General features: G+C 42.7%; 2 protein-coding genes across 3 annotated transcripts in view; both read right to left on the minus strand.

Annotated features, from left to right (window-relative positions):
* Positions 1-10,422, minus strand: part of LOC123963485 (kinase suppressor of Ras 1-like) — a 24,165-nt gene extending 13,743 nt beyond the window's left edge. Inside the window, exons 1-12 of one of the 2 annotated variants that reach the window (XM_046040382.1) lie at positions 10,286-10,422; positions 6,594-6,741; positions 5,997-6,486; positions 4,114-4,295; positions 3,658-3,727; positions 3,482-3,565; positions 3,337-3,398; positions 3,139-3,248; positions 2,527-2,695; positions 2,170-2,211; positions 1,768-1,816; positions 1,603-1,666 (exon numbers count right to left, since the gene is read on the minus strand). In XM_046040382.1, the coding sequence (XP_045896338.1) occupies positions 1,603-1,666; positions 1,768-1,816; positions 2,170-2,211; positions 2,527-2,695; positions 3,139-3,248; positions 3,337-3,398; positions 3,482-3,565; positions 3,658-3,727; positions 4,114-4,295; positions 5,997-6,486; positions 6,594-6,741; positions 10,286-10,417 (1,602 nt within the window). In that variant the 5' untranslated portion in view covers positions 10,418-10,422. The remainder of the gene's footprint in view (positions 1-1,602; positions 1,667-1,767; positions 1,817-2,169; positions 2,212-2,526; positions 2,696-3,138; positions 3,249-3,336; positions 3,399-3,481; positions 3,566-3,657; positions 3,728-4,113; positions 4,296-5,996; positions 6,487-6,593; positions 6,742-10,285) is intronic. The other variant, XM_046040384.1, reaches the window with a different exon arrangement.
* An 845-nt stretch (positions 10,423-11,267) lies between these two features.
* The window catches only part of LOC123963776 (kinase suppressor of Ras 1-like), a 9,916-nt gene continuing 9,641 nt past the window's right edge, over positions 11,268-11,542 (minus strand). Inside the window, exon 3 of the mRNA XM_046040819.1 lies at positions 11,268-11,309. Within this exon, the coding sequence (XP_045896775.1) occupies positions 11,268-11,309 (42 nt within the window). The remainder of the gene's footprint in view (positions 11,310-11,542) is intronic.

The following is an 11,542-nucleotide window of genomic DNA, read 5'->3' on the forward strand; positions in this document are numbered from 1 at the left end:
CCAAACACAAGAAAAGCAATCTAGTGTATGCGGTCCAATGCAGTGAGGAATGCACAGACCTGTATATTGGGGAGACTAAACAACCACTACACAAACGCATGGCTCAACACAGAAGGGCCAACTCCTCAGGTCAAGACTCAGACGCAGTCTACTTACATCTGAAGGACAGAGGACACTCGTTTGAGGACCACCAGGTGCACATTTTAGACAGAGAATATGGATGGTTTGAAAGAGGTGTCAAGGAAGCATCTACACCAGGGTTGAGAAGCCGTCATTGAACAGGGGAGGGGGTCTACGCCACCACTTATCCACCACTTACAATGCTGTCCTTTCATCACTTCCCAGGAAACTCAACAAACGTAACCTATTGGCCTCAGGTGAAGATACCAACGATGGTCGTTCAGTCTTGGCCACAGGTAGTCTCAACGACTGTAACGACTGTCGTCACAGCAACAAGGAACACTAACGAACCAGCGGTATCGATGACCCGGGCCAACGACCCCACTGAGGTTAAATAGCTGAGTTTCCCTGCCAGTCAGTCAGAACTGAAGAAGTCCTTTGGATGAGGGACGAAACGTCTTCAGTTGCCCAGTTGCCCTTGATTTTAACCTTGGTTGGATGAGAAACCTCCTCCCTTCTGAAGTGCATTTTATTTGCACTTTAAAATCCAAAAAGAAACGTCTCCTCATTAGCTTAAAAGGACTAGTTTGCATCACTAATTAGCTTTACTAACCTCAGCTCCTCCAGTCACCTCCGTCCTTTCTTTTCCAAAACCACTTTTTCAGACTGAAAACTGAAAAATAATTTAATCAGTCTGTACAGGACAGAGCTGCAGGCTACGTCAATTTAGACTTAAGTTTGTACCTGATGTTCTCAACATTGGACAAGTAGGCAGTAATAAAATACAGCTTCCAGTTACTTTCTATAAATTGAGCTAATGTTAAGTTACATAGCAGCTATGTAGCTTGTGTAGAAGCTTTCCTGCTCAGCTGCGCAGTCTGAATGGGAGGGGAGATGTTAGCTAACTTAGCGCTGACCGGCTTCACTTTTCCAGCAGGTGTGAACAACAGACTTTTCTTGGTCTTGAGAAGCTAACACACTGTAACAGACACCGTACATTTACTGCCAGAATATTTTCCTCCGCTCGCGTTCACTGTCACTTTCTGCCGCTCGGACAATCAAACGCTCGCTACGCACCTCCCGATTCAGAGTTACGCTGCTCTTATAACCATCTGTCACGTATGTTCTGCATAGAACGAGGAGAGGAAGCGAGCCGAGCATTGAGTGCTGCCGTGCTCGCACAGTGTGCGAGTGAAAACATGTGTAGCGCGTAGTTTCATGATCGTGGGAAATTTTAGTAGTGGCGGTCGTGATTGCATATAGAGGAAACACTGGTAAGCTCCATAATGACACCTTAGTCTTTCAGTCCATCGACAATTTTTTGTCTTTTGACATCACTGTGCTGGACGACAATATCAGTGTCCACAGATTTAACAGAATGTGGTGCATTTCAGAAATACAACTCAGAACAACCTCATTATACTGACAGGAAAACCTGAACCAAAGTGTATTTTCTAGACTGCATACACACTGCAACGTTACCTCTTCATCTTCGTCTTCTACCAGCTCGGCATGAATGTCATCCACTGATTGTTCTATCTCACTGCTGTGATACAGATATCAGAGGGGTCAATCCAAGAAAAAAAACTAAATAATGAAAATACTGAAACTGAATGAACATATAGCATTTTAATATAAATGTCTTACACAGTGTCTTGGAGGACATCGGGGTGCAAATAAGCAGGACTGGAGACATCTGTAGAGAATAATAAGATGTTTGACAAAGAAATGAGAGGAACAAAAATTCTATCCCTCTTGCCCCCCCCTTTTTTTTCCCTCCTTTCTTTTTTCTTTCTTTAGGAAAGCCTCATAGCCCACCACATACAGAAAATGACTGCTCATGCAATTTCCCACTACCACCAGCAGATGGTGTCAAAAAGCCGTTAAGTGTTATCATGCAATCCCATTGCTGGCACTCCGTGAAAGATACAGCTACACCTACGGTAACTGCCACAACATGCAGAGGACAGAGGGAGCTGCGGGGAATCTTTGGAGAGTGGAACGATGGGAGCACAACAATGCAGCATAACACTTTGACCGTCAACTCACCAGGGAAGATAAACTGCTGTCTATGCTGAAAGTAGCAGGCAGCTTTTGTAAAAAAATAAAATAAAATAACAAAAGAGAGGGAAAGGCCGACAAGCATGGCAGGGAGAGAGACCTTTGGTTAGAGAAGCTTTGAAATAACATGATTTGTATACTGCACAGTTGTTCTTCAGTGTTAATGTCAGATGGAGAAAGAAGGGAAGAGAAGGCTGTTTGTGTGGTTGTAATATCAAGAGAACGTTAGCATGCACGTTTGAGTATACACAGTATTGTGTGTGTCAGAACTTTTTTTAAGCTACAGATCCTAGCTATCTATACTTGTGTATTGTGTTTCTGTATCCAGGCTTCTGTGAAGCTTACCTGGGAAGTTGAACCGGCTGTCCCGATGGCCTTTGGGCGAGGGGTTGGGCGGTGGAGTGGCGCTGGGGGGGTTGCTCTGCTGGAAGGGTGCTGGGGAGGAGGGCGTGGATGAGGTGGTGGAGGACGGATTGCTGCTCGAGTCCAACTGGTTCAGCACTGGAGGATGATCCTGGCGGGGCAGGAATGGATGCAAACAACACTAATCAGTCATATTATACGTAAAATAACTTCCACAGCTTCTACACTTAGTTTTACTTTTAAGTGTGATAATGCACCAGTCGATTTCAAGGGAAGTGTGCTGGTTTGTTTTATGGCAGAAGTAAGGATTGGTTAATGGCATAACATGGGCGGAGCATCACTAATCTTTACAATGTTTTGAAAGGGCAGACCGAAAAGCTCATGGCAAAATCTCTTGCGGAATTATTTGTATTTTCTGTCCAAAACAAAAACACATGTAGAATTGGATTAGGGAGAGGTCATTTTTCAGATGAACAAACCCTCTAGTGCCCGAGACAAAACTCCTCAGTGACACTCCAAACTATTGCTTCATTGATATGCATACATTACATCAAAATATCACAGGAGCTGTAATACAAAACTCCTAAGCCTTACCTTTTTTGTGATGGCCTTTGGTAGTGTGCCGAACTGTGGTGCTTCTGGCGGCCGGTCCACAGGGTTGTTTATATCAGACGGAACAGACTCAGTCCTCCGAATTTTGGCGACTAGAAGAGAAGTTGGAAATGTCACAGTGTATATATGCACTGCATATTGTGTCCACCAACTGCAGGCTGAAGATAAAACCAAGCTTACTCGGTAGAAAGGAGATTCTGCAGGATGGGGCTTCTTTTGTGCATTTGTTGTGGCACTTTAATCTGCGCAGAAAGTAGGCAGCATGTAAGAGACCTAGTAGATATCAGTATATTGATATATATTGATTAAGTTGCACTCAACTCACCGACAGTGTTTGCATTTCACCCCGAACATCATGTTCTTCTGGCACACCTGACATGTCTGGGACAGCCAGGACTTGGTTGAAAACCTACATAAACACAGAAAAATGCTGTTAAACCTACAGCATTTTAATTTTGACATAAGCTTAGGATAGAACATATAACACAAAGAAAGGTCTACCTGTGTGTGACGGACAGGCCTATGTCCCTCCTCACTGCTTGTGGGGAGCTGCGATGCACTGCTGCATTATCTAGCCAGGGAGAAAAACAGGTATCTAATGAAGTGACTCCAGTGGTTAATTACACTAAAAACTGAGCATTTGACTATTTAGATTTTGTCATTAGAGCATGGTCAAACCACATTTGGGATGCGATTCCCTCATATTGAAAATGACTGTAGAGATATTACAGGCCCAAATCGCATTCAAGCTCAAACACAAGCATGCATGCTTACAATGCATATGGAAAAAGATGAGGAATAATTTTTTATAACCAATTTCACAAACAAAATTTGCTTATTTAGTCCCGAAATCTTGATTATTATTAACATCATAATCTAAAACGGACTACTTTTTGACAGGTCCAACATTCACCAAATATCCACCAAAGTCAAAATGTATACACATGCATGACTTACTCTTAATGGTGCTGTGTTCTTCTAGGAGGGTGGGCGTGCCAGGGAGGGTGTAAGATGCAGTGGTGGCAGCCGGGGTGACTCCAGGGGTGCGCGCAGACATGACAGGGTAACGAGAAGGCGAGTCCTCACATCCATTCCCGTTGACTTGCATATTCTGGAGCAACTTACTCTTTTTAACACACCTGGACAGAGTGAGAGCAGACAAAAAGGCATCAGTAGGTCCAGTATATTGACACAAAATTGACTGGATACCACAGCAGATCCACAGCACCGCCTGAACACCATACTGTCTGGGGAAAGTTATATAAGGGCTAGAGAAAAGCATGTTGGGAGTACCTAAATAGCATTGGCACAAGACACCAAGGGTGACATCCTTAACACCTAGACTGAAGTCACAAGGACTGAAGAACCAAGCAGTGCCAATTCTGTGGTTTATACACTCACACGCTCATACAGCACGTGAGTAATCACAGTTGGAAAACCAATCCATTTGTCTAATTTTATCTTTGAGTTCTGTTTAATCAGCTATCACACCTGAAACCTGTTTTCAGAGTGCCGTTGTAATATACCGTACAGTATGTATAAAGCCAGGATAAACTACCAGTGATTGTCTGGGTGTGCGTTAGATTCATTGGATCTATGTCAGCTGTATTTACTTTTTTGTTTCAGTAAAGCTTTCTATAAACAGACAAAGATATTATACCAAACATATGGCTTGTTTGTCTATGTGTATCCAATCACAATGGAGAGGGAGAGAAAAAAATATGGGAGCGAGAGAGAGAGAGAGCGATTGTGTGTGTGTGTCTCACCACATCTGAGCATTAGTCCTAGGAAATACTTCCTGTTTTGACATGAGTCCTAATCTCTGGGAATCTGTGTGGGGCTTAGCTCCATGCATCCAGTCAGAGCAAAGGAGCAACAGGCAGGATGTGTGTGTGTGTGTGTGCGTGTGTGTGTGTGTGCGTGTGTGTGGGGGGGGTGTGCGTGCGTGTGTGTGCGTGCGCGCACGAGAGAGAGCGTGAGAGAGTGAGTGAATAAGTGAGAGAATGTGAGTGTGTCTACCAAAAGAGACACTGGACAAATGCTTTCAAGAAAAACTGCACCAACAACTGTTCTCATCAGTAGGTGATAAGAAACATGAGGCTGCAACTGTAACAAAATTACTGCAATACTACTAAAGAAATCTGCACATTTGAGAAGCTGTAACTAGATCATGTTTGCCAGTTTGATAAATGACATACACCTGTTAATCCTTTATCAAAATTGTTTCCTTTTGTGTGGATCAATTAATCACTTCAACAATTTTTAAAATGAACAGCAGGGTGTCTGGCTAGCCCTTACATTAACATACTGTATGTCAATGAGAATGAATCGTACTCTCATGGATTAGTCCATCTATTAGTAACATAAGTAACATTGAAGACTCCAAACAAAAAATGGCTTGAAAAAGTAAATGCAGTTTTACAAATTGTTTAGCTCTTAACAGAGCATTTGTGTTAGCATTAACAGGTCCTTAGATGAAAGTTGGAGTTATCATACCAGTCAGTAGTAAAAGAACAAAAGGAATCAATGCGTAGACGGCCAATTAGGCCTCAAAATCCGGCTGTAACAATGCCTGCATAATACTATCAAAGAACTGCTGAGACAGGCAAAGATTCAAATTCAACTAACTAAAAGATACTACTCTCGTCTCACAGCACTTTCCTCCACACTCCCAAATGCACATAAACCTGTGCTAACAATGCCAAAAGTGGGAATCTGATACATTTATAATGTGATCTTAGGATTCCCATTTAGGTTGTATCTGACCTACTTATGAAAAGCTCTTGTCAGGGTGAAATATATAACTGTATGTCAGTCCCAACAGCTTTCTGAGCACCTACTTGTTGGTAGGTGGTTCCTCGATGCGGTTGCCCAGCTGGGACTCGTGGCTTTTGCTGCGTGTCAGGGTGATGTTGGGAAGTAGATGCAGCACTTTGCGTGACGGAGGCGGAGGGGTGCAAGGGGGCTTCAGGCGGTGACGCCTCTTCGAGGGCGGAGTTATGGGTGGGGTGGAAGTGTGTCCGTGGAGCCTAGCTGCGTGAGCTAAGGACATCGGGAATGGATCCGTAAGAGGGCTTTCACAGTGGACATATGATGCTAGCGCCTCAGGTGTGGGTACCGCTGACACCGAGCCCGAGCGGGGATGAGGGAAGGTAGCGCAGGGGGTGGATGGGGTGGAATGAATGGTGGATGGGCGGGCAAGAGGTGAGGGACTGTGAGGCCGGAGTGGCGTCCCCAGGCTAGGTAGCTGGTCTGCAGTTAGTAGTGAGCCACTGTCCCTCCTTGTGGGCTCAGACAACCAGGGACTGCAGTCTTCCCTCAGTTCACCTCCTGGGCACCAGAGAACACAGAAAAAACCCTCACCACCATTAGAAGTCCAAAGGAGAATACAAAGTGATGCATCTGACAATGGAGGCTCCAATGGAGTAAACACATACCTGATTCAGTGGCACTCTTCAGACAGGAGAGGGCAGCACCGAGCCTGGCACAATCCTCTGAACTGAACCCAAGTCTTCGTAGTGTATCCCTCACCTGAGCACCTGTCATCTGCAGTAAGGCATCCAGGGACAACTTTGTTTCCACTGTCTGCAGAGGAGCAGTACCATGAAAAAGAGAGGAGCCCTCAATAACTATACAAGACTGAGCAAGAACACAAGCAATACACATGCTCTATCAGTGGGGCACTCTACAACAAGGAAAACAACCAGCAGATTTACCGCTATGGGCTTATCAGTTGTAGTGTATAATTAATAATCTGGCTAGGATTTGCTAAATGTTCAGAAACAAGATATATATTAGCTTTTACCTGTATCTAGTGTGGTCATAATAAAACTGATGACATTTGTGTCACAGGAGAAAGCAAAGAGAATCTGCTTGAAGTTGTGCATATAACATTGATAAACGACTTCTATTGTACGCCATCTAACATTGCAGCGGTCTCAACACCATGGCCTGAAAAAAGGTCAGCATGATAGGGTACTAAATAGGTCATACAGCATCAGACTTGCACTTTTCCTGGAAATCAGTGTAATCCCGTTGTTTGAGGCATTTCACACATCACTTCTTCCACTTATCTGGGAAATAAGGGCCGACAATACAGTACTACAGACATGGCTGTATGCCTGTATCAGCAGGTTGTAGTAAAAACTTGCTAGACTTGATCTAAACTTCTGCGAAGTCTAAGTCAATGCAGAGACTATAATCTTGCTTGAACTACGACTCAGTGTGTATTTATTTCTTTTTTATTCTACTGTTGGAAAGTCAGCAACGTTCATTCAGATTCACTCAGGATTTCCTATCTAACTCACCTATATTATTAGATAGAGTGATCACTGTACAGACATGAAGGAAACTTTGACAGCAGCGAACAGGAAGAAAACAGACACGTAATATGCAGAGTGGATGCACACAGCACAGCATTGTGCAAGCAGAGAATTCCATTAGTAAGGCAAAATTAGAGTGGGAGGCAGCCTCGGTAGCGCTGGTTCAGACAAGACACATGCAAGGCTGCAAAGACCGAATGTACTGCAACCTGGTGCGTGTGCGTAAATATCTAAATAAAAAAAAACAAAAAAAAACAAACAAAATGACAAAAACTGAAAAGATCCAGGAATAAGTTATGATTGACAAAAACCAACTACTTGTAACTAACAACTTTGTAAATCAAATCACACAGTGAAGAGACAGCCAAATGCAACGAGCGAGCAAATGAGCTGGATGAGGTCTCTAACAGTAAACAGAGAGTAAAAATCCACTAATATCAACAGTGAGATGAGATAATTGAAACAAGCTTTGGCCCTGTTTAGCAACAAATTCATGGTGGAAAATTACACTTATAACAACTTCAAAAACACAGAACAGTGTGATTGTGCCTGTGATTCTCTGTGCAGCAAGTTAACCATCTGTACTTATAAACTGTAGTTAATTTGCAGTAGCAGACTTAGAGTTTCTCCGTTTCCTTTCATTTCCATCGATTATACAGTATTCACCACTATCGGAATAGTTTAATAGAAAAGAGTAGGACATGGGGGTTAATGCCAATCTTCTCATACAGAGCTCCACGTCCGAGGTATGGAGGTAAATAGGTTTATTTAAATTTCAGTTACTGAGACAGTAATGAATCACAGAAGGAAATAGGAGATAGAGTTTAGGATGTTTTTTGACATGGGAAGTACGCAATTGCTTATCAGCCAGATTAAACCCTTGCTCTGAGAGGGCAAACACTGATCAGAAAACTAGGGCAACCTCCCACACTCATGTGTACACTGTAAGCAAAAAGGAAGCAAACACACACATACAGACACACAAACACATAAGGGTGAGTGATGTGATATTCAAAAGTGGCTGTGGGCCCTCCGCTGCCCTCCCACCTCCTCACTTATAATAATGTTACAATTTTAGCACCACGAACAGCATAGATTGCATACATGATTGCTGTACTGCAGCCTCCTTGACACAGTGTTATTGGTTGGAATTGCTATGTATGTGTACACAGCAATTAACATGACATGGTTATTGAGTCTGGACATTAAGTCAAGTGGGTTTTAATTTATATGGGGGCCCCTTACTGTTTTAGCGTTCTCAGAATACAATACTTATGTGCACATAGTGTAGTTACGCATAGAAATGAAAATGAATGCACCTCTAAAATGTTATAATACGAACAGAGAAATCTACTCAGATAAATTGGTTTACTAAAACCCTATTTTTGGTAACGTTTTACAATACAGGGAGGTTTCTAGTCTCACTTTGGCCTGGCTCAAAATGCTTTGGCAAGCTTTTTCTTGTGGCGAGCCCTGGGTTAATCAAGATAAGGCTTCTTAGCAGAGCCACAGACAAAATTAATTAGTGTACAGAAAGACACACATGATCATTTAAGAAGCTTGCCAACATGGTATCCACATGCTCTTATAACATTATGCAATACCTCACTGTCAGTTGTAGCATGGGAGCAGAGAGGCTGGATTCCTGGCTAGACAAAAATAATAAAATACATACTACATGCAATCATTGCAATGTTTATGGATTATCCATTACATAGTCAAGCCTTCATAGTAAGGAGATGCACTGTAGAAATCTCAATCTAAATGGGTCATCATTATGCCATGACGGATCTACATGTTTTTAGGAAATCCCCGTTGTATCCAACACACACAAAGACAATACTGAATTCTTTGAAGGGAAGGCCTTGACGTTTAAACTGAAAAGCAAACAGAGCACTGAGCATGAGAGATATGACTAAACCGTAAACAGAAGACAAATAATCAGATATGGAACAACGTCATAAAACAAAACAAAAAGTATGCACAAGCTTGGGAGATATTAAAGAACAACAAGTGCAGAGGCATTTGAAATGAGCAGGTTAAAGTTGGGGGTCACAAAGCAAAGACAAACAGACAAGAACAGTAAAAACATACAGTAGTTGAGAAGGATTAAAACAGTTTACAGCAGCACAGGAAGGGGAGCCAGTGGAAGGAGAGGAAATGACAACAAAATATGCACTATACTTGTGAAATACGGAAATGACTGCAATTGGGGTATTTTTGTCAGGTGTGCACAAGCAGCTAGTCGTTGGAGCTGGGTGCTAGAGTGAGGAGAAGTGGTGATCCTGAGGGCATAGTCACTAAACAGCACTTTAACTTAACCAAAAGAAAAGATGGCTTATACTAAACTAAGCAATACATGTGTATCCAACCACAATAAAACACACCTTATTTATTGTCAATGCACATGCAAATTCCAACAGATATTCCATGTTACTATAGCCTAAATAAATCCACAATGGACCTTCTGAGATAGTATCAAACATTTGCCATGGAGAAATTCCACACACACACACACACACTCTAGGATGAGAGGAAGATTTTTAGGCAACCTATATACTCCTGTAGGTGTGACAAAATAAAGTGCAGTCACTTTCCCACAAGTTTTAAGTTCAGTTTTGTTGCCACTGTTTGCAGCTTCAATATCACGAGAAACGGCAGAGCAAAGAGAGTTTGATAGTATTCGTCATGTGCATGCGAAAAGGGGACTGAGTACACAAACTGACACAAACAGTCACCCAGGCCAGAGAGAAGGGGGAGACAAAGAGAGACAGAGACTGATATTCAAACAACACAACACGACCTACCTCTATGAGCTCCGGTCGCAGGTTGATGGTGCGTAGCCAGTCTCCCAAGTGTGGGTAGCTGTCCAGGGCCTCGGGCCTCTCTGTCTCTGGCACTTTCTGCTTGCACTGCAGCTGTTTACAGATGTATTTCATCAGCTTCACCTGCAGGGAGCAATAGAGAACACAGTGCAGATGGGAGGGGCAGGTTAGAGGGGAGACTCACAGCGTGCTAGGAGCTATAGCTAAGGAGCAGGCCTTCACTGAGGAGGATATCTTTCACACCTCAGTGCAAGGTTCTTTTGAATGCCCTATGTGAGATGACACAGAAATGATGCAGTACATGTGTTTTATTGTTACTGCAATACCACACAATTCTTGTGAGCAATAACACACTTACTACTGACCACTTTTACAAAAGTGATCTTTAGATCCAGACATAAACTTCTATATAGTTTCCACCAACAGATGCCTCTTTAATACAATAAAGGTTAACCTGATGCATGAATTACTCCATGCTCGCACCGTTTTTCCATTCGTACCTGCAGTAACGATTCCAGTGTTTGTTTCACCCAATTTCCCAGTGGCCCCGGTGCACAAGTCAGTTAATTAGATATAAACAGCTATTATCATACAACAATGAGCTGGTCATCTAATGAGAGCATCTGCCATGCTGGCACAGCAAACAAGTATATTTGGAACAAGGAAGCAGCTTAGTGACATAATGACGGAAGAAAGTGCCACATGACCAGTCAAATTTCCAGTTAGGTTCAGAGGTACTGTGCACTTTTTTAAAAAATCAGCAGCTATTAGAAAACACGGTACAGAATTGTACCTTTTGTCAGAATCTACCATATCTGTATCTATGTCATAACAATTACATAAGAAATATGACACAATTCCTGTGTGAGCCAATAAAAAAATAAATACAAACAATAAAAAGGCCCAGCTTGTGGTTGGGAACAAAGCTACTTGTTATCAACACCTTCCTTCCTCTCATGTCTCTTCACGAGAGCATCCATAATGTCTCCACATTCTGGTGCTGCTGCTGATGAAGCAGGGGTGTGAATGGAGAAGAGAATAGAGAAGAAGAATAAAAGCTTGCCTGCTGAGCCAGTCCTTTCAACATCACTTAATGACACACATCTCCGCTGTCTTCCTCTTGATGCTTGTATCTGCTAATCAGCACATTAATGACTAAGGCCCTGGTGAAAGGCTTTGCTGTAGTGTCTCATGACGCTGGGTGCATCAGTTAACATTACCAGAACATCCCTAAACCCT

The sequence above is a fragment of the Micropterus dolomieu genome, linkage group LG23 (assembly GCF_021292245.1).
Source record: "Micropterus dolomieu isolate WLL.071019.BEF.003 ecotype Adirondacks linkage group LG23, ASM2129224v1, whole genome shotgun sequence".
NCBI lineage: Eukaryota > Metazoa > Chordata > Actinopteri > Centrarchiformes > Centrarchidae > Micropterus > Micropterus dolomieu.